A 23,883-nucleotide genomic window follows, 5' to 3' on the forward strand; every position below is an offset into this window, starting at 1 on the left:
CAGTGGGACTTAAAAACACTCACCTTGTCTTCTACATGATGTTATTTAAACCTACCTTCCCTTCATAAGTATTGCTTTTCTTGCTTTCTGCAGTAATTTTCTTCTTCAGCACCTTATTCTGTTGAAATTAAACAAAACAAGCACTGTATCTTAATAAATTAATAGAATTATGTCATGGTTTAACTGCATCAAGAAATTCCAGCTTTCATCGGGCAAATACCTCTCAGCTGTTGTGCAGCTCAGGTTCCAGAACAATTCTTCAAACAAATGAATGTTCAGCTAATTTCTGTGATAATTACTATTTCTTCATGGCCTTAAGAAAGGCTCCTCCTGAGCAGCAGCAGGGAATAACCAATAAGGTGCAGAATGGGAATTAAAACTAAGATGCTGCTGACAGAAGGTGTGAAGATGTTCATGACCAAAACCACAAGTTATTTATTTTTACAGTGAAGTTACTACAGTTTGTGCCAGTGCAGAATTCTTTTCTACTAGTGGTAACTGAGGTACTCATTACAAGTACATAAATAACACTATGCACTCAATGAAAAAGAGCAGAAGTTTATTAAAGATATTATTTTTGTAATTGCTTTTTTCAAATTAAGGCTCATTTAACAAATTAAGTGATCCCTAAGATGACTCCCTAGTTTGCTCAGGGTTGGGATAAGAAAGGAGAATTTTTAAATTACATAGGTGTATCTAAAGACATCACAGCAGACACAAACCTGCTGAAAAGCAACCCAAACTATAATGTGTTTATGTATTTGTGACATTTAAAATCTCAACACACCTCCTGCTGCAACTCTTCAATGCATTTGGTTTTATTTTCCATGTGTTTCTTTAAATTATTCATCTGAAAGAGATATTTCAGACATGAATTAGTAAGTTCTACAAATGGCTCCCTATGTGAGCAATTCCTGCAGATGTTCTCAAACCTGCCCTTGCACCAATCTGGTTTGTTCCAATGGGACTGAAACACCAGCTGACATGTTAGAATAATCAGAGTTTTAGCCATAAAGTACCATAAGATGTTAATTAATAGCAGTGAACCAGTTCCTTAGTGGTTATAGAGTTAAGAAAGAAGAAGAAAAAAACCCCAGTATCTTCACAATTTAAAAAATGCACTTGTATGAAGTTCCCTACATCCATGAAAAAATGAATTTTCCCAATTATTCTCTAGAATCTTCAATGGCTTTTCCTCTCTTGAAGTTTCATTTTCAATACTCTTAACCTGAAATGACAATTGTAAATCTTTGACTTTTACAATGAAATGTTGAAATTTGCTAAAAACCCCAGGTTGCTTTGAACCAATAGAAAGAAAAGTAAAAATGTTTGAATCTATTTAAGCTCAAACTCACACTACATATAAAAAGCTAATCCAGAGCCCATCCATCACTGAGTGGGTATATGAAAAAACAAAAGCAGGTTATCTGTTTGCCTGAAAACAAACAAATCTTTAATATTAAACTTTCAGCACAGAGTGAACATCCCAGTGACTGTGCTTGTCTTTTGAAATACCAGGGCTCACATGGGGACACACAAGGGCACAGCTGGCAGCAGCTGGGAAAGAAGAAACCTCTGGCAGAGATCACATCCCCCAGGCAGAGCTTTGCAGGAAAAAACCCCAACAAAGATTTTACATTGAATGCTGCCCTGCAGGTTCTGTAAGATAGTTTCCTGACACATTACATACATTTTCTTCTCTTTCATCCAGTGTACTTTTCATCTCTTCACCTGTCTTTGCCATTTTCTCCTTCAAAGACTCCAGTTCATTTCTAAGTGCCAAATTAACAAGCATTAGTAAATATTTCCTTATTGCCTTTAACTTATTTTCAGTACTTCTAATAAACCCATATTTTATTTTCTGAAAAGAGCTGCTAATGTTGATGGGAACTTCATAACCTGCTCAACGAAAATGTTCTTAAAATGCAGCAACATGCCCAGTAAGTCAATATGTGAACTGTCCATACTTCTTTTAAGTAGGAAAAGATGTTCCAAGAACCCAAGGAAAATACATCCTGACCTGGACTATTGCAATGCAGCTGTGGAACATGGGAGCTGCCTGTCTGTTGAATTGGGGAGGATACAGAGAATAACTCTGATCCAGTTTTGCCTTGTCACATTTAATCCATAACCTTCAGTTTCCATTTTAATTTCTTTCACACCTGAGATGTCTAATGCAAAACAAGACAGCTCCTACCGTGTAATACAAAATGATGGCAAACATTGTTCCTGGAGCAATTGGTATTTCTAATCTGAGACAATTTGTACTTGGCCAACAGCAATTCTGAATAGTTTGTTTTGCTATGTAATCTAGAAAAGCATTAATCAAAAAATCCCAGAAAGCAGCATTTGAACAGAACAAACTGAGTCTACTTCCTTTAACAATATCAGTTATTATTATTTGTTTTTACTTGTCTTAGCTGGCTATTTGCCTCTTCTAGGTTTTCAACTAACTGCTTTGTATTTTCTTCTTCTTTCTTACTATCCTAAATAAAGACCCACTTTGTCAGCAAAGAAATAAAATTCAAAGTGACTTCTTAAAAAATTCAAACACATCCAGAGCACACTGACCTGCCTTGTTCAGAAGTGTAATATACTTCCTTTCCAATTCAAATACAAAAAATAGCTCAGGTACTCTACAGACCCAAGTCATGTTGCAGCTCATCATCTAATTTGTGAAACTGAGTAATTTGTCAAATTGAATGTTGTGCTTTCAAGAAAGCTGGAAGTTTACAACTTGCCTCTTGTTGTTCTTGCAGCTTCTGGAGTTCTGCAGCCACAGCATTTTTCTCTTGTGCTGTTTGTTCTTTCTCTAGTGAAAGCTTACTGAGATACACTGTTAGCTGTTCATTCTTTAACCTAATTTAAACCAAATGGCCAAGAGGAATAAGAAGATGCATTTTGAATCTCCTTTTAAATTAAACTTACCCATTATCAAGTGTTATTCCATGCTGAAAAAAAGTCCAGGCCTTTATCTACAAATATAAGCTTTGCAGCAGAGTCAAAGAGATGTAAAAAGGGGACAGAAGAAGGAAAGAAACTCAGAGTCAACTTTTATATAAATATAATGGTTAGTGAAGGTGATGTAGTTCAAAGCAAGATTAGCAATGAATTCAGAAACTTGCTCTTCTTGTTAAATAAGTCAGAGAGATATGGAACAACTACATATGCCATAGAATATATACAAATAGAGAAAGTGGAATTTAGAAATGTAAGTATATAATTAATGGCACATACGTGGTTCAAAACTTCCATTAGAAAACAATCATAGTTCATTTCACTGTGGATTAAAGCAACTTCTATATTACACCAAAACTAATTCAATATTATATTTTCAAAATGGTCATACGGCTCTTGTTCAAGATCTGTTTTCAGAGTCGCAAGCTGCTTTAAATAATCTTGTTCCTTCTCAGCTGTACATGTCAGCTGTGCTTTCAAATCCTGCAATTCTTTCTGCAAAATGAAAAGGAAGAGTTTTCAGTATCCATGAGCAAACTCCAACTGCTGGAGGTTATCAGACATGAACTAAGAGCACAAGGCTTTCAGAAGAACTCAACAACATCCATGCCATGGATTATCCAGATTGGATCTTTGCAGTCTCTGCTGGGATCTGGAAGTGGTGTGAGACAGTGAACTGTGACACCAGTGCTGTTCATGTCTGTCCCCTGCTGTGAGTTTCATTACCTGGGCTGCACAATTAGGGTGGGACCCTGCTCTGGGTGCTGTTTCTTATGTATAAACTTGAATCCAAGTCATGATGTGTAACTTCACTATTTCTAAAAACATGTTACTGTTGCCCTGCTTCAGACCTCTCTCATCTGGAGAGCATTTTCATTTCTCTCTCCACATTTTTCTCTCTCTGCATATTTTCTACAGTAGCCTCAAGATTCTTCTTCAATAAAAGTCCTCCAATTTACCCATTTTAGAAAATGAGTGAAACTCAGTTCAGAACACTCAATGCACAGATTATAACAACAAGCAGACACAGTAAAATGCACACATGATTTCAGACTATCTTAACTTTAGTTGATATGGATTCTTGTTAGGCTTGTAAATATAAAATCATAATGAAAATAAACCTCTGTTAAGAGTGTATTTCATATAGCTTAGACTGCTGTGACAGAAAATGGGCCTGTGTCACAGCACAGCAGGGTTCACAGAGGCAAGAGCTAATTACCTTCCTGGAAGGAAGAAAAAATGGGAAAACTTTATATGCAGAGAGAGTAGCATTTGAATGGGCATGAACAAAGAAGGAAATAACCAAAAACCTTGATAAGGAAAACCAAAAACATGGGAGACAAGAAAAACCAAAAGCACAGGAGACAAGAAAAACAGAGGCAATAAAGAAGTTCTTCAAAGAAAACACTGAAATTGTATGTGAGAAAGTTTAGTAGAAATGTTAAGGTTGACTAGATGGAGTTTATTTAAGGCATTTAAGATACTTACAAAGCAAGAGGAATTTCATATGAAGAGCAAATGCCATGAGATTAATAAAATGAACATTTACCAGAGTTTCTGACAGCTCTTCAAGTTGCACTTCTTTATCACATTTCACTTTAGTCATCTCTTCTACAGCACATGGAATGTAAAATGAACGGAACATAAATGATTTTTCATATTTAGCAGGCAGTATAAAACATTTCCCCTTTTGCAATACCCAGTTCTCAAAACTTGTTGGATTAAGTTAAGAAACTGAAAAGCTAATTTATGACTTAATCTAAATGTAGACTTGAGGAAATGATTCAGACATTAGCAAATCTATATCTGAAGAGAAACTAAATATTTATCCTAAATAAAATTTAGAGCCCATTATGTTTTCCACAAATATAGCTTCAAATAAACCATGGACTGTAAGACTAGAGTATTCTCCAAGTATTGATGCACCTGCATTGTTCCAGAAAAAAAATCTGAACTGCTGAAGGTATCAGATGGATATGCTGAGAAAGGAAACCAGTTGTTACTAACTTCCACATGGTTTCTATGTGCACATCCACAATTCTGGTATTTTTTACAAGTTTTCAACAGCAAGGCAGAGCTCTTACTCTGGGGACTAAGGAGCACATCCCTAGAAACCACAGGGTATCAAATTGATGATATTTAAAGACAACCCCTGCCAGCATCATTCCACTTCCAGCATGGGGAGGGTCACAGAAACCTCCATGGGTTTCATCTCTGCTGCAGAAGTCACTCTTGGCACCTGCAGTGCTGCTGCTCTGAGCTGCAAACCAAAATTACCTCCAGAGGAATTCATGCATGAATGGTCTGACTATTGGAGCTGTGCACAGCACTGCCCTTTGGCTGCTGCCAGCACCAACGACCCCCAAAGAAAACGGATCAGCTGAGTAAAAATAAATCCAGGCATTCCTGACAGGTACAGTACTGTAAAATCACTTCCCAACTACCAGAGACAGTCCATTTCCAGACAACAGCAGAAAACATTTTTATTACTGCCCAGCTCATTTTCTGGCTTTCTACAAGCCTTACCCAGTTCAGCAGATTTATTCTGGAGCTCCAAGGTAAGTAGCTTTGAATCATCTTCAGATTTCTTTAATCTAAGAAAATGGTAAATTAAAAATCCCAGATGTAGAGTACAAAGCACTGCATTTGAAACTTCAAGGACAATAAGACAAAGTCTTACCACAAGCACTTTAAGAACATTTGCCTTTCAACAGACAGGTGATAGATCTGCCTGCAACACACATCAAATTTCACTTTTACAACCTCAGAACAGTAGACATAAAAGTAAACAAATATATACGTACAGAAATCTGTATTTCTTAAAGAGAGAATTGTGAAAATTGGAGGGGGCAAAAATTTACTTTTTATACAGTATCAACTATCACAAACAAAAAAAAATTACATTAAACTCTCTGCATTTAGACCACTGTGGGGAAAAAACCTCCAAATTTCAGCTTCATTTCCAATTATTCTTGGTTTTGTCATAGACTGCAACCTGTAAGATCCCTCTTGGAATTTAAACTCATTCATTTACCTATTTTGCTCTTCTTGCAGCAAGCTTTTCAAATTGGCAACAGAAGTCTCAAACTCCTCTGTCAGGGCTGCAAGCAAAGCCTTCAGTTTTTTACATTCTTCCTCCTGCTCTTCCTTTTCTCCAGTGACCTGAATTAATGTTTTCACTGTAGTTTGGAATTCAGTTTCCAAGTTCTTCTGAGCAACCTTCAAGATATCGTTTCTAAACATCTTTTGCAACAAACAGCTACAGCTGTTTCATGTCTAAACTATCCATAATTACTTATGCAAATACTCATCCAATCTATTTCTACTGTAAAACTATAAGCAAGGGGTACCTCTGCCTTTTGCAATGAAATTTTACCCTCTTCCAGCTCTGCCCTCAAATGTTCTTTACTGCCCTGGGATTCCTTTAACATTTCTTCATTATGTACTAAACAAAAAAAGATGTTTATATTTTAAAAAATAGGATATTTACTAAAAAATACTGCTAAAAATGGAAAATTACATACATTTAATGAATGTAACAAAGACCAATGGTACTAATATAATCTACTATGAAATAATATATAAAATTTGAATATAGATGGCTTGAAAATACTGACAATCAAGTTCTGAAAAGTAAGTTTCCTCAGTGACATCTGCCTGACTGTACATTTGCAAAACTGAAGCAACATATTTTCCCCTTGCAATTTTCAAAAGCTCTTAATGCTTGACTCACCCTAAAAACTGCCCTGCCAGTCCTGCTCCCACATGAGCAGCTCCTGCTCCAAACAAAAATAAGGCCTTCAAAGTCCCAAAATTCTGCTGCCAACCAGCAACAGAATAAGACTATCATGGCCCTGTTTCCTATGCTTCTATAAACAATTACATATAATAAATAAACAATCATAAACAATTACATTTAAATTCTATAAACAATTACATTTAAACAGGCAGAACTCTTACATTTTGCTTCCATTAAGTCAGCAATCTTATTTTGTGATGTCTGCAGCTGAGCCTCGATGTCTTTTATGACATCATCTTTTTCATCTCTCTGTATGGTAAGAGCTGAAATCTAGAAAAATGCAAGAAGTATCATTATTAAGTCTGGAAAAGGGACAGATATTAATTTTCATTTGTACCCAGGTATAAAAAGCAGCCATTTTGCTGTCATTCAAGTTAGATTACACAGATAGATAGACAGAGATAGATAGATAGATAGACAGATAGATAGATAGATAGATAGATAGATAGATAGATAGATAGATAGATAGATAGATAGATAGACAGAAAGACAGACAGACAGAAAGACAGACAGATACATAATATTTGTTTAGATATAATCTTAGCCAAATATTGATCAAGTCACATAACTCTAAACAAAAAAGTTCTCCAATTCAAAATCAAACCATAAATTCCAGGAGACTAAAGGTACTGAAACACCACTAAACTTAGCAGAATTTGACTTAAATGCAGCTTCAGATGTTATTTTGTCTTTTTTACTAATACCCAGAAACACTTCTTGGCTCTTGCATTGCCCCTTTAGGCACAAATAAAGCTCTACATGTTAGATGGTAAAATGAGCAAACCTGCTTTTCCTTTTGACTGACTTCCAGTTTGCATTCTTTCTCAAACTTGTCCACTTTTTTTGCTTCTTCTTTTACTTTGGAGATACAGTAACATCCATAGTTAACATTCTAGCTGAAATATACTCCAAGTTCAATATAACTTCCACTTTAAGACTGCTTGGAATTGTACAGCTGTACCATTTGTTTCCCAAGAGTAATTGCTGAGGCAATGTTTGATTTTATAATCAAAATACAAACAGAAAAGAGCATGTGAAAATGAAACAGGAACATACCAGACTATACATACAGAGAGAGAGCATTTAGATAAAGTTTCTGTAGCTATACACTAGTGCATCGTCATTTAAATAAACAAACTATGGGAAGTAAGTATTGATCTTTAGACTGTACTTCACAGACAAAACTTCAATTTTGAGTGACTGTTTGAGAAATAAAATTCCAGCTTTGGCCCAGTGGAACAGCAACAGAAAGGGCCAGGCAGTGACCAAAGGCAGCATGAATAAAAGAAGGGTCCCAGTGTCTCAGTGTGAGCTGCTCACCATTCCAGCACTTCACATCTGCCTGCCCTGACACTGCATGAGTAACACAAGCTATGAAGTACAAAACTGAGCCAGCTGCATAAACTCAATAAACAGAATTCTCACATTTGAAACTCATTTCCAATCTGTCGTTCTCTGCTTGCACACGAAGCTCTTCAAATGCCACTGTCATTCTCTGAAAACAAAATTTAATATTTGAAGTTCAATACTGGAAACCCTGGAACTTCTCCAGGGGCTGCTGCCCACCTCAGCCATTCTGAGGAACCAGCAGGGAGATGAAACAGAGCCCAGAAAGAAGCCAGAAGTTGTGGCAGTGACCCAGCACTAAGCACACATCACCCAGATCACAGGATCTACATCCCACACACTGGCTGCACCTTCTCCATTGAATGTGTTTGATAGAACACAAAAATAATTCTTGAAAAGGGATTGAAAACCCAACTTCCTGCATCACACATGACATGATACCCACACAGGATGGATAAAAACAGTATCCCAACATAAACATGGAACTCAGCTCAGCTCACATAACTCACATTCCTTTCATCGAGCTTGGTAACTTACTTCTATGTTGCTGTGAAGTTCCTCATACAATTGTATTGTTGCTTCCTTTTCCTGTTCATCTATCAAAGCAAGAACATATGAGAAAGTTTTTCTTTTGAACAAGAATGCCAGCTGCCCAAGTCATTATACTTAATCAGCAAAATGAATTCAAAAAGGAATTCTCAGCTCCATTCTTATTAAATAAGTCATTATGAAACATGGTGCCAGAAGTTACAGAATCTAGGGAAAATATGTATTTCATTGAAACACTGAGCAAGCTCAGCTTTTAAATTTCCTTCCTAAGATATTTTTTTCTGTGAAAAGTGTAATTCTAGATCAGTTTACGTGACCATATTAATTATTATAGTATTAATGCTGTTTAATAATAATGTATCATAACTGTTAGTATTTATAAACTGTAATCTAGGGTTTAGCACGGAATTTCTTCCTATCCGCAGATACCTATAACCACAGAGCTGTCATTATAAAATTGCAACACTCCATGTCCATATTTTCCTTCTTTCCTTTCACTTTTGTAATTGATACTCTTTTTTCCTAAGAAAACAATTTAAAAGAGAACAGTAAAAGAAACAGCTATCAAAAAAGAACAGTACATCTATATACAATTGTTTCTAGAATTAAGGCTAAAAAGAATAGACATTTCTTAGTATCCAGGATCAAGTTAGTAAAATTCTAATTATCATAATAACAATTCAAAATTGCATATAAAGTAGAATTTCCAATCAAGAACATATTTAAAACCTCAAGAATTTAAACTTCAATAAGTTATCCAACTGACTTGGCTTGTTGAGTTTCATGAGAAGAATTCCAGTTACTCATTACACCTTGGGGTTCAGACCTTTTTCCCCATAAATGTGTATGGCTGAAAACAGGAAATGTCAGCTCTGGAAATCCCAGAGTGCTGGGAATTCAGAGTAGATTCTACTGCCTAAAACCAGGCATGAAGTGTCACTTCTCATGTCTGAATATATTCCCAGAGTGTGGATGGGACTGCAAAGCTTCAATGGGCTGAGCAGCCTTGGGGAGCCCTGCCCTGCCCTGCAGTGGCTGCCAGTGCCAGTCGGGGCTGTGGGCACTGCCTCAAACCTGGAGCACTGTTTGGGCACCCAAAGAGCTCCCAGGCTGGCAACCTTGCAGCAAGCAATTTCACAGCCTTCAAAAGCCCTCTGCATTTAGCACTACAAACCACAAGTCTGTTAGACCTGGGGCTTCACTTCCAATTTTGTGAGCCACTTAAAATTCACTTTTCACTCTGAGAGCCACATCCAGTCAATCTCAGCTGGAGAACTTTTCTGAACAGCACGAGAATTTCTTCTTCTTGCTTCTGTTTGTGAATTTAGAGCAAGCTAGAAGCACATTTACTCTGATAAATAAAAACTAAAAAAGCATTTACATTTGCTGGTCTTCTCTGTGAGTACAGGTTTCCTTGAGCAGATTACACAGATGCCTCGAAGCAGCAGCTCTAAGGGAGGGAAAAATATCATGTTTGCACAGGAGTGCACAGTGCTTTGTTTACCTAAGGAGTAACAATGGAAATGACCTTCAAACTTTAACAGCTGCATAAAACTGCCCACATGGAAACTGATTATTTCCACCACAAAAATATATCCTTGGTTCTATTACTTACTCTTTCAAGATCTTTATTGTCACATATCTCATCTTCCAGTTTCAAATGGAGTTTTTCATTTTCAAACTGATTTCATAGGGAACAAATGCAAAAAGACGTTATTGAAAAATATATTAGAAATGCACTTTGACTTCTCAAATCCCTCATGAAAAAGTCATTTGGGGCATCAGTAGACAGAAATCTGTTTTATCTGGTATTACATGCTGAGTCATCTTTTGCATGAAAGATGTAATAATTAATGAACAATAATTTACCAGCAAATGAGACACTGACAGGTATATTCTTCATACACACCCTCACACAGGACAGGTGCTTGCAACTTCTCAAAATAATCATTTTCTCAAGGCACAAACCAAACTGCAACAGTCTTTAATATTTAATTGTATCAATAATAGTGTCATACTGAATCAGGAAGCACTGAACTTCATCTATTCAATGTACACTATACAATACTGGCCTGCAGTCCTTGAATGGCTTTATTCTGTGCTTCAATAATCTTTCTGTTCTCTTGGAGTTTTCTTTCTTTCTGGTTTAGTTCCGTTTCCACAGTCAGTTTCCACTGCTTCATCTTCTCAGCCTCTTTGTAGAGTTTTGAGAACAATTCATTCATTGTTTCTGGATTCTAATAAAACAGGTTCCACAATTTAATCTCGAATACTATCTAATTAATAAGATATAATATGTAATTAATACTGTTGTAGATAATGTATTTATCTCTTAGAAACATCACAAGAGTAATATTTTTCTACAGATGGTGATATAAGCTTAGATATGATCAGGAGCCCAAGTTTAAATCTTTGTGCCTCCTCTGTGTATGTATCAAAAGGCATTACAGAGCACATAGGAGAAACAATGAAATATCCCAAACCCCCTTCAGACATCACCAAATAGATGGGCTTAAAGACACAGATAACTGCAGTCCACCAAAATCAATAAATGTTTTGCCAGAATTATCAGTGAAGCCAAAATTCCTTCTAGCAGGCTCTTCACACATTTCTGTCCTCTCCTTCTGACAGACACTGCTGAGTTAAGTAAAAGCAGCTTCAGAGACTTTGCCCAGGAGTATCTGTGATATTGCCATGGACACACACAGAATCACAGAATCACAGAATCACAGAATCACAGAATCACAGAATCACAGAATAATGAGGTTGGAAGAGACCTCTCAGATCATCGAGTCCAACCTATGCCCTGACACCTCAACTGCAGCACCAAGTGCCATGTCCAGGCTTTTTTAAACACATCCAGAGATGGAGATTCTACCACCTCCCTGGGAAGAGCATTCCAGTGCTTCATTATTCCTTTGGTGAAAATTTTTTCCCTAACATCCAACCTATCCCTTCCCTGCTGTAGCTTGAGACTGTGTCCTCTGGTTCTGTCAGTGCTGCCCAGTGGAAGAGACCAACCCCACCTGGCTCCAACCTCCCTGCAGGAAGCTGCAGAGAGCAATAAGGTCACCCCTGAGCCTCCTCTTCTCCAGGCTAAACAGCCCCAGCTCCTTCAAACGTTCCTCACAGGGCTTGTGTTCCAAACCCCTTACCAGCCTTGCTGCCCTCCTCTGGATGTGCTCCAGCATCTCAACGTCCTTCCTAAGCTGAGGGCCCAGAGCTGGACACAGCACTCAAGGTGCAGCCTCAGCAGTGCCCATACAGGGGCAGAATGAGCTCCCTGCTCCTGCTGGCCACACCATTCCTGATCCAGGCCAGGAGCCATTGGCCTTCTTGGCCACCAGGGCACACTGCTGCCTCATGTTCAACCGGCTGTCACCAGCACCCCCAGGGCCCTTTCTGCCTGAGCACTGTCCAGACACACTGTCCCCAGCTTGGAACGTTGTAGGGGACTTCTGTGGCCAAAATGTGGAACTCAGCTCTTGGACTGATTAAACTTCATGCTGCTGAACTCTGCCCATCCATCCCACTGATCTAAGTCTCTCTGCAGAGCCCTCCTTCCTTCCAATAGATCAACACAAGCTCCCAGCTTAGTGTCCTCTGCAAATTTACTGATGAAGGACTCAATGCCCTCACCCATGTCGCCTATAAAAATATTGAACAGAACTGGTCCCAGTACAGCCCTGAGGGACAGCACTGGTGCCTGGCTGCCAGCTGGATGCAGCACCATTCACCACCACTCTCTGCCCTGGCCATGCAGCCAGTTCTGAGCCCAGCACAGAGTGCTCCTGTCCCAGCCCTGGCTGCAGCTTCTCCAGGAGTGTGCTGTGGGAGACAGTGCCAAAGGCCTTGCTGGAGCCCAGATACACAACACCCACAGCCTTTCCTGCACCCACCAGGCAGTCACCTGCTCACAGACGGAGCCCAGGTTGGTCAGACATGACCCACCCTTGGTAAAGCCCTGCTGCCTGGGTCTGATAGCCTGGCCATGATGGGAGTGCAGTGTGATAGCACTCACTATGAACTGCTCCATTATCTCACCTGCTACTGAGTCCAGGCTGACTGGCCTGGAATTACCAGGATCCTCCTTCCTACCTTTTCTGTACATGGGTGTCACACTGGCCAGTGTCCAATCATCTGGAACCTCACAGTGAGCCACAACTCCTGATGAAGAGAGGCTTGGCAAGCTCATCTGCCAGCTCCCTCATCACCCTGGCATGGATCCCATCTGGACCCATGGGTTTATAAATACCCAAGTGTCCCAGCAGTTCTCTGCTCACACATGGAGCAAGAAGGAAAACCACCACCCTTGGCACCCTTGTGCCCTTAGAACACCTTGAAAGTTCCCTACAAGCAGTGCTGGGCCAGTGGTTGAGGCAGGGAGAGCAACACACAAGCCCCAAGGGCCCTTTGGTTCACTTACAACAGCCCCAAACAACATCCTTGTTCTGGCTGCACCACAGTTTTGTTACAGTCCTGATGGTACTTTAATAGCTTAGGATTTAAAAAATCTAAAAAGTTGTCAGAGATATGAAAATCAGCAGAGAGAGCACAAGAAATGTGTTTTATTTTGTGCTAGCAAACAGTGTTTTGTAGCTGCAAAGTACAGAAGCTATTGCAAAAAAACTGAGCTGTACTGAGTTGTGCTAAAGCAGAGATCTGCTGGTAGAGACACTGTGAAAAGAACCCAGTACTTGAGGAAACTACTGAATTCATTGTTTTACAGATAAAATAAAGCCAGACAAGGCAATTGGGATAATCCACTTCAGTTTTCCAAAGAATACTCTGACTTCAACCCTTCTGCCCCTCAACAGAATATTCAGAACCAGTTCCACAAGGATATTTAAGTGTTTAAATCTTACTCTAATTAAAGCTCATAGGCTTTGCAGACACTTCAAACAAAGAAAAAAACAACAACAATATTGCAATCACCTTAATTTTTAAAGATTAATTTCCAGGCATGATCACTAAATCACAAGTATCTCCTCTAAGTGATTCAGCTTTAAACAGGAGACAGAAAACATTATTCCCTTCTGACTACTTCCTTTAGCCCTCAAATATCTACTGAATAATGCTTTAGGCACTGTTTGGGAACAAATTCAAAAGACCCCAAGGAATGAGATGTGCAGAGCTGATACTTAGCTGACCTCTTCATCTACTTCAGAGCAAAGTTTCACTTGCTGTCAAATTGTATCTGAAACATGAAGAGATTTTGATCAATTTATTTCTAAAAAAAGTAACAGTGAAACTGTATTTAACAGTTACAGATATGAAACTGTGGGACTACTCATGAAAATTAAAACTTGACAATATATACAAATCTAAAGAAGGTGCATGGCAAATATTCCAATCGTACCTGAATCAGTGATTTCGCCACAGCTCAACACATCGAATGGCAATTTAAAGTCATCATCTGAGCGCCTGTTAAAACTCTGCACAAATTTAAGAATTTTTAGTTTCTTAGTTTCTTATGGGTAAATTTGTAAAGAGGAATTATAAAATCCTGGGGAAAAAAATCCCTACAGATGATGTGAAAATAGAATTGTCATTAATAAAACAGCTGCCTACAATTTTCAAAGCCGAGGGGATTGGTAATGGCTTTGGAACTCACTTCTTACTTCCCAGTGGTTGATCAAACTGTTGGTGTCCTGCAGTTTGATTTACAGACTGTGGCCAAAGGGGAGCTTTCAATGCAGGGAACTCAGCAGCTCCTGCCTGTCTGGGCATTGCTGCATGGCAAAGGACTCAAGGAGACAAATTACTTTTTTGAAGACCAGTAGTTGATATTTCTTTGCTTTACTTCCAAGGGCACTTCTAAACCATATCTGATTATGTTTCAGCATGAAAATACCCTTTTACAAGGTTTTTAAGTCACAGAAGTTCATCCTGTAAACAGCTAACTCATCTGCTGTCAGAATATCTCATCCCTAATCTCAAAATATTTCATTAGGAGCTTCGACATGAAAAAATAACTTGTTGAATTCCCATAACTCAGCATGGGGACAGAACATTTTCACTGCACACCTGATCCGATGAGACCAAGACACCAATGCCAGTGCGAGCATCTGAGTGGGGCCTGTGGGAATCCATAAAATCAGAAGGGTTTGGGAAAGCTGCAAAAGGCAGGCCTCAGAGAGAGCAGAACTGTGATTAGAGCCAAGCAGCAGCCATGAGATAGGTCAGCAGAAAAATTATGTAAAAAGTAGAAAAGCAAGGACAAATAGAACAATGGTCTGTGTATTAACGCTTGGCTAGAACAACTCCCTAAGTTACGGAAAAGTTCATCTAGCAAGGTATTAGGAAGTTTTAAGCTTAATAATGGAGCTCTGTGCATTGTGTTTTAAGGCTTACAAGCAGGTATTGTATTCAAAATAAGCAAGCATTGTTTTAACCAAAGGTATGTGTGCTTATTGTGGTTGGATAGAACTACTGTCAGTGTGCTTTTGCTTTGTGTGATTGGTCAAAAAACTTTTCAAGTAAGTTGTACCATTAAGTTCTTGGTCGGCTGCCTGGGATGTGAGCTGCTGGCATCTTCCCATTGTCATAACCATGTAATGAGACTGATGCTGGAAAATAAAACAGCTCAAGGCAGTTCCTCAGCAGTCCTGTCCCGTTGGTGATTTGATAAGAGACCCCGGCCAGCGATAGAGCCCTGCTCGCTCTCTGGGCTGAATTACCCACAGCAAACGTAGACTTACAGCACAGAGCGGATGCTCCAGAAGATTATTCCTTTCAGTTTTGATAGAAAACAACAACAAAAGTCTTTAAAATTCAAACCGAAGATGTCTGTGCATGTGCCACTCTAGGCACACGCAGAGAAATGAGTCCAGTGCAGGAGCCGTCCCAACCCATGCAGGGGCAGGTGTGTGTCTGCTCCAGCTCGGGACAAGGGGACAGGTGTGTGTGTGTGTGCTCCAGCCCGGGGCTCTTTGGGGGCAAGGGGCAGGTGTGTGCGTGCTCCAGCCCGGGGCTGTGCCGGGACAAGGGGCAGGTGTGTGTTTGTGCTCCAGCTCGGGGCTGTGCCCATGCAAGGGGCAGGTGTGTGTGTGCTCCAGCCCGGGGCTCTTTGGGGGCAAGGGGCAGGTGTGTGTGTGCTCCAGCCCGGGGCTCTGCCGGGGCACTTCCCGGGCCCAGCACTGTCCCCGTGTCCCCGGGGAAGGGCCCCTGCGCTTTCCCCCCGTCCCCTCCTCAGCCGCGGCCTCCAGAGCAGCACAGCCCGAGGGGGCGGCCGGGGTGTGTGTGGTATGGACCGCCCTCAGCGGCCCCGCGGCCGAGCGCTTACCTGGGATCTGCCCGCAGACACCTGCCCAGCGCTCAGGCGCGGCGGCCTGAACAATTTAAAGCGGTTTTCCTTCTCCATGGCTCCGATAAAAGAGCGGGCGGGGCGGCCCCAGCGCCCGGCGGCCGCTGAGGGCGGGCGCGAAGGGCGGGAAGCGGCAGCGGCCCCTCAGCGCGGCAGAGCTCTGAGGGGAAGGGAGGGGTCCCGCCTGCACAGGGAATAACTGGGGGAGCCCGCTCCTGCTGTGGGAAAAATGCGTGTTTTATGATTGGCTTTTCGCAAATATTAAAATGAATATTATATGTGTTGTGTCAGAAAGTTATGCTGTATTAATTTTCTTAAGTAGTGTGTTAAATCTAGTTTTAGGGTCTAACATAATGTTAAAATCGAAACTAGAGATACTTTTTTAAAAGAAAGGACTTGCAGCGAGATAGCCACCACAGGACATCTAAAACAGGCTATTGCTTTTAAGGGTTAATCCTCTGTAAAGTGTGTCCTTTTTCAGGCTTATGCTGCCCAGAAGAAGTTACCCAGACGTCCATAACACTTTGTTTCTATTATCTCCTATTATCCTAATCCACATTGTCCAAATTATTAATACTCTAATTATAAAAGTATCTTACATAGCATAGTTTCTATTTTAAAATTATGGTATAACCTAAAACTAGATTTAACACACTACTTAAGAAAATTGGTACAACACAACTTTCTAACACAACACATATAATATTCATTTTAATATTTGTGAAAAGCCAGTCATACAATATGCATTTTTCACACAGGTAATGCAGGCCCTGGAGGCATCTCCTGAAGCTGGCACAGCCCCAGCAGACGGCATTGTGAGGAGGGGCTGCTGGGTGGCAGTTTGGAATAACTTTGCTGTCCTAGGGTGACGTTATGATGCTTGTATCCCCATTCATGTGTTCTCTTTATGCTGGATATTATGTTCTGTGCCTTCAAGACTGGCTCTGAAGAGCGAAGTTTTGTTTTGGTTTTGTTATCAGCCACCCCCCCAGGCCTGGCAGGACACAGAGACAGGGCAGTACATGGTGCTGCTTTTGCTTTTTGCTTGGCTTTTTGCTTTGCTTTTGCTCTTGCTTCTGCTTTGCTCCAGCTTTGCTCTTGCTTTTGCTTCTGCTCATTAGTTAGTTTAGCAAGCAGTCCGACTTTTTCCTGGAATGTTTTTCCCTCCCTTTTTTTGGAACCACTCAAACCTGCTCCGAACTGGGCCCTGGGAAACACCAAGAGTTTGCACCTTGTGGCTGCAGCAGCTGCCCCAGCACCAAAGGGACTGATAACAGAGCGACCACCCCCAAGAGAGACTTTCTGAATTTGTCATCTTTTTCAGAGTGGTGAAAGAGTGTTGTCACCTGGTGTTGTTCATTTTGTGTTCTAGGGGATGTTTTTCCTGTTAAATAAACAGGTTCTTTCCACTTCTCTCCAAGGAATCCTTCCCAAACTGGCTGGGGGGAGAGGCCGTGTCGTAGGAAGGAGACCAGGACACCAGATGGCTCATCACAGGTGCAGTTTATTAAAGAAAGCATCAAACACTTATACAGCAAATAATAAGCTTATGAATATTCTGCAAGCCAAGCAATCTATTGGTTAAACTATACCATTAACTCATCCACATTCCTTTGGGCCTACGTTCTCTACTTCTCACGTCTCACCGTCTATTTCTTTATCATACTCCGTTAGGCCCAAGGACACGTTATCTTTCTAGGTGCAAGATTTGGAATTAACCACAGTCTTGTACTTTTCCATTCTTTAGTCTGCTACTTTCTCAACAGACACCCTGCCTGCAAAAAGGCCTCTGCCCTAGTTAGGACATCTTTACCAAATTAATTCGGCTGTATCCTCTCTCCTCAAGCCACTCTTTGACAAAATTCTCCACACTTCCCCCATTTTGTTCTTGGGCAAGGAGGCTAGTCTGCCAGGTTCTTTCTATCATTCGGCTAACCATATTTTGAGTACAATTAAAAATACAAGGCAAAATAAGCAAAAGCAGCAAAATCACACCCAGTGACCCTATAGCATATATCACAAGCTTTCTCAGCCACGGTCCAAGTCCTAAGCTTTTAAGCCATTCGTAAATTCCTAAACCCTCTTCTTCTTTAAGATTGTGAAGTCCCTGATGTAATTCTTTTATCTTCGCATGAATAGATACAGAGTGATCGGACAAATTCATGCAACACATTCCCTCAAACTCTTCACATCCATGACCTTGTGCTAAAAGCAAAAAATCTATAGCGGCTCTATTTTGCAAAACAGCATGATTAACACTTTGCACATCTGCAGTTAGCTTATCTAAAATTTGTGATGTCTTGTCTAGCTCATCCTTGGCCCAGCATCCCAATTGCTTTGCTAAGTTCATAGCTTTATTTGCAGCTCCTCCTGGCAAGATAGTTGAGACTACCACTTGTTTAAACTCACTCCAAAACTGTGGGTCTCCTATCTGGCTGCAGTCTAAGTCATGCAGGCTGCGTCTCCTCCTGCTTGAATTTTGACTGAGTTGCATTAACGAAGACACATTGGGGTGAAACAATGACAATTTCCCCAAACAGCAAGGTCCACCCTGCGGCCTGACTGGTATACCATTCCAAGCTCTGTCTCTCACAAATTAGAAATATCCCTGTGGGTAATTTCATCGGTGCTGTAATGTTAGTATCGTTACATTGGCTGTAAACCTGTTTAGACACTGTGTCCAAACTAAGGGATGAATCCAGGGTTGCCCATGCGTCTCTAGGCCGATGTGAATTCTGTGGATCTAAGGGCTCAAAACTGAACCATCCGCCATTTGAGGTGTTAGTTATACTGGCGTTTGCACTTCCAAAGAGATCTAGATGCTCTGGAGGAGAATGCAGGGTAGTATGAAGTGATAAGATTATTAAGCATTGGCAGTAACCGTCACTTTGACTTGCGGTGTAACCTGGCGTGGATAATTTAATGTTTGTCATATTATGCATGCATAGAGTTTGATTATTGATCAGACTTCAAAATTCCTGAGGAGACCACACTGGAAGACCCACCAAGCATGTTCGAAATGGGTTAGTAACCCCCCCAAGGCTAAGACAAAGCGATGATTGGTTAGTTTGATTAGCAAGCCTTATCCATATGTTATCTCTTGGCTGATTAAAGCACGTTACTCCTACTGCCCCATCTGTCACAGCACTGAGCAGTATAACAAAAATAAGCCTCATTTTTTCTGTTTTCTTTCTCGCTTTCCTTTTGTTATCTGTCTTTAACCTCACCGATCCTAACTTTTGCAATCTAAATCTCTGTAGAATCTCAATGCAGGAGTCCAATGCCTCATCAGGATCTCCTTTAATGGGTCCTACTACAGAATGCTGTGTTAAAGGCACCAATTTTCTACACCTAGCAGAAGCTATGTATGACTTACTTTGAGCTTTAACTCTTTTCACAATACACTGTACCTCCCACCGGTAGTAGGCCAAGATTTTCTGCTCAGGAGACTCATAAAGATTTAAAGCCAGAGCCGTACCTAGCCCCGTCTGTCTCCTTAGTTCCCTTTGCCAGTCTTCCCCCCATGTGTAGTCATGCTTACAGGTATTACACCAGAAACCCCAGATCCCGGACTGTTCTAACCAAAAGATTTTACCGCAACCCCCACAATATAGAGCTACCCACGCAGCACAATAGGGGCTGCGACACTCAAGGCAGCGCTCCCTCACTGGTCCTTTTATGTGGAAGGTTGATAGCGCTTCAACAGTGTCAATCAGCTCCTTGGCCATCCGGTAGCAGCGTGTCACTGCTCTGTCCACCGCTTTTGAGTGTCCTCTCAGTTGCAGCAATAAGGGTTGTAAGATCAGCGGCAGCTTCTTTTTCAGACGCTCCTTGTCCCCCTCCGTAAGATTGTCCACCAGATGCTGCATCAAAGACAGGTTTAGTCCACTTGGCAGGCACCCACAAAGACCCTGTTGGTGAGGAAACACAAAGATATCCCCGACCCCAATATAGCACTTTTGTGGGTTTTTCCCATATCCCTGTGCTTGGGTTCTTATACTTCACCCAGACCTCCATTTCCTTAATAGTTTCCTGACTTGATCTTGGGTGATGTTTAACTGCAGAGGGGGCATCGTTCTCCCCAAAAACACATAAATGATTGATCACATACAAAACCTTAGTCAGGCATGCTTATGGGTCCTTTAAATCCTGGTGTTTGTCAATATATTGTTTGAGGGTACCATTTGCTCTTTCTACTATCGCCTGTCCTGTGGGGGAATGTGGAATACCTGTCACATGCTTGACAGACCATTGGTCCAAAATATTTCGGACCCTAGCACTTGTGTAAGCCGGACCATTATCCGTTTTGATACCTTTTGGGACTCCCATAACAGCAAAGCAGCTCAATAAGTGCCTGATCACATGTATCGCTTTCTCTCCTCCCTGAGCTGTAGCCCATATGTAGTGGCTATATGTATTGATAGTAACATGCACATACTTGAGCCTACCAAACCTAGCTACATGTGTGACATCCATTTGCCATTTCTCATTCATTTCTAAACCTCGAGGATTAACTCCGCAGCCCAGACCTATTCCCCCATTATGATAACTGCATATTGGACAAGCCCTGACGATGGCCTTGGCTTCTGATAAGCCCAGATCAAAGTTCCTTGCCAACCCTTTTGCATTTTGATGATATCTACTATGTGCTTCTCTTGCCAATGTATGCTTATCAACAGGACAAGAGTTATCAATGGGTAAGGTAACCAATTCATCTGCATGCTCATTCCCTTCCCCTAGGCCCTCGGACCACTTATGGCTCCTGATATGGATTACAGAATACACTGCACTTCTATCCCGGAGAGCTCTCCTTAATTGAACCAGTAACTCATATAGCTGTTTGTTATTCACTTCCTTAACTGCTGCTCCTTCTATACATCTGGCTACTCCAGCGACATACATGGAGTCTGTGACCACATTCAAGGGCTCATGCAGGTTGGACATTGCCCATACTACTGCTAACAATTCTAGAGTTTGTAGGCTGTCTGCAGGATCTGCTGTAAGAAGTTGATGCTTCCATTGTCCTTTTCTTGCCAAGTGACAGCAGCACGTCTCGGTCTCGATTTCTTCCCTGCGTCTGTGAAGGCTTTGGTGGCTCCTTCTATGGGGCACTCTCTTCTCAGCGGCCGAGTGATCCAGTCCCATTCTGTCATCCATTGCAGGACCCTGGGCACTAACATGCTTGTCTCCACTTTTGCAGATGATGTCAATAATGCTTCCTGTAAGTCCATTGAATTAACCAGGTACCAGTCCAGCATCTCTTGTTCCATGGGTAGCCTAATGGTGGCAGGCTCTCGACCGTCCACTTCAGTAATTCTGAGACGACCTTTTTTAATCAACCCAGCCAATTGTTCAATTTTTGAAAATATTGTTCTTTTATGTTGTAATGGTGACGACAGCCATTCCAATACCCGTATCTCCCCCGTTTTGTTCTCATATTGGGAGAGAGCACCAAGCAGGTGACAAGGACTATTCCAAGCGGTGAGGTCAATAGGGCAATCTAGCTGTCAACGGGACACATATCCTTGTTGTACACAATTTCTGATTTGCTGTAGGGCGATATGTTTTTCCTTCGTGAAGCATACAGGGGTAGTGGGGTCAGTGCCCTTTAGCAAGGGTCGTAGGGTCTCCAACAAGTGATTTGGTACTCCCACAATGGGTTTTAGCTACTGTAAGTCTCCTAGCATGTGGGATCTCAGCACCTCAGGACTGATGTGCTGAGTCGCCGAGACCACCCTTGGGGGGCTTGGAGGTCCTGGAATGTTGCCAGAAGCGTCTGGTGGCTGGACTTTGATCCTGCACAGGAGATGACACCTGTATGAGGATGGGAGGATCTCACTGGGAAAAATGGTGAAGGAATCGGTTAATTATAGTGTGAAACACAGGGTTTAGGATTTCAGTACAGGGGGGTCTAGAGAAGTAAGATGGAGGAATTGGGGTGTGTCCTGTCCTTCTTCTCCTTCTTCCTGGCCTCCATCTTCTGTGGTGGTGGTGGCACTTTGGGATTGGTTCTTACTAAAAGTGCACTTATCAATAAGGGTAAAAGGCACTGGGGAAAAGAGGTAAATATCTTATACGTAGTTTTGGGTATAAAGATAAGTGACCGCCCCGAGGGCACGCAGTGTGCTCATGGCCAGCGTGCTGTGCGGACCTCTGTCGGGCCAAGAGAAAATCTTGTAGATAAAAACTAATAAACACTGAAGACCGAGAAAAAACCTGAAGACTCTTTTCGTCCTTTGGAGCGCAGGCTGCCCAAGGCCATCCCGAGCCTTTCCAGGCCATCAAAAACAGCCGAGAACGGGACAGGCAGCAGCACTGGCAACACCAAATGCTGCTGCTGCTGGGCACAGCTGCTGGGTCAACACTGATCATCCCAGCTCTGCACACAGACATTGCTCCTGCAGCTCCAGAGAAGGCAACAAAAGGGGGATCCCTGCAGAGAACTTTGCTGGGTGTTCCTTTTGTTCCTTTAAAGCCACCAAGATTGCAGCCACTCATTGACACAATCTGTGGCCAAACAGAAGATGGTGAGAAACAAAATGAAAAATGGCACTAATATTGACATTTCTTTTTGGACAACATGAAAAAGCTAAAGCAAATTAAAAGAACTTTCAAAATGAAACCAATGAGAAGTGTCAAAGTTTACTTTTATTACAAATGATTGATTTTAACTGGCCAACAGTTTAATGTTTCTGATACCATCCAATCATCAGTCTCCTCACTGCAGCCTTGAGCTCCTGGTTTCTCAGGCTGTAGATGAGGGGGTTCAGGGCTGGAGGCACCACTGAATACAGAACTGACAGGACCAGATCCAGGGATGGGGACGAGATGGAGGGGGGCTTCAGGTAGGCGAACAAAGCGGTGCTTACAAAGAGGGAGACCACAGCCAGGTGAGGGAGGCAGGTGGAAAAGGCTTTGTGCCGTCCCTGCTCAGAAGGGATCCTCAGCACTGCCCTGAAGATCTGCACATAGGAGAAAACAATGAACACAGAACAACCAAACACCAAAAAGGCACTAACACTGAGAAGCCCCAGTTCCCTGAGGTGGGATGTGGAGCAGGAGAGCTTGAGGATCTGTGGGATTTCACAGAAGAACTGGCCCAGGTCATTGCCATGGCACAGGGGCAGGGAAAATGTATTGGCTGTGTGCAGCAGTGAATAGAGAAAGCCACTGACCCAGGCAGCTGCTGCCATGTGGGCACAAGCTCTGCTGCCCAGGAGGGTCCCGTAGTGCAGGGGTTTGCAGATGGACACATAGCGGTCGTAGCACATGACGGTCAGGAGAGAAAGTTCTGCTCCCATGAAGAAGATAAGCAGAAATACTTGGGTAGCACATCCAGTATAGGAGATTCTCCTGGTGTCCCAGAGGGAATTGTGCATGGCTTTGGGGACAGTGGTGCAGATGAAGCCCAGGTCGCTGAGGGCCAGGTTGAGCAGGAAGAAGAACATGGGCGTGTGCAGGTGGTGGCTGCAGGCTACGGCGCTGATGATGAGGCCGTTGCCCAGGAGGGCAGCCAGGGAGATGCCCAGCAAGAGGCAGAAGTGCAGGAGCTGCAGCTGCCGCGTGTCTCCCAATGCCAGCAGGAAGAAGTAGCTGATGGAGCTGCTGTTGGACATTTGCTGGTGCCTTGGCATGGGGATCTGAGAAAAAACTAATCATGGAATAGTTGGGCTTGGATAGCACTTTAAATATCCCAGCACAGCCTGGAGGCACTTTCCCCCCACTGCCTGCCCAGGGCTCTGCTGCCTGGAGCTGTCTCTGCCAGCAGCTGCTTCCCTGTGCCCAGGGCTGGGCCCTGCCAGTGCTGCCAGAGCCCAGCCCAGCCCTGGGGGCTCAGCTCTGCCCTGCAGACCCCTCCCAGCTCTGGCACTGCCCAGGGGCAGCTCTGGCTCTGCAGGCTCTGATAGCAACATCAGAGCAACCC

The 23,883-nt window shown here is 42.1% G+C and overlaps 1 protein-coding gene across 1 annotated transcript; it reads right to left on the reverse strand.

The window, feature by feature from the left end:
- Positions 1 to 15,993: 15,993 nt before the first annotated feature.
- Positions 15,994 to 23,575, reverse strand: LOC134434584 (olfactory receptor 14J1-like). Its single transcript, XM_063183242.1, has 3 exons — positions 22,674 to 23,575; positions 17,306 to 17,381; positions 15,994 to 16,119 (listed from the first exon to the last, which is right to left on the reverse strand). The coding sequence occupies exons 1-3, from the start codon at positions 23,573 to 23,575 to the stop codon at positions 15,994 to 15,996; spliced, it is 1,104 nt and encodes a 367-aa protein (XP_063039312.1).
- Between the last annotated feature and the right edge of the window lie 308 nt (positions 23,576 to 23,883).

The sequence above is a fragment of the Melospiza melodia genome, unplaced genomic scaffold, assembly GCF_035770615.1.
Source record: "Melospiza melodia melodia isolate bMelMel2 unplaced genomic scaffold, bMelMel2.pri scaffold_44, whole genome shotgun sequence".
NCBI classification, from domain to species: Eukaryota; Metazoa; Chordata; class Aves; order Passeriformes; family Passerellidae; genus Melospiza; species Melospiza melodia.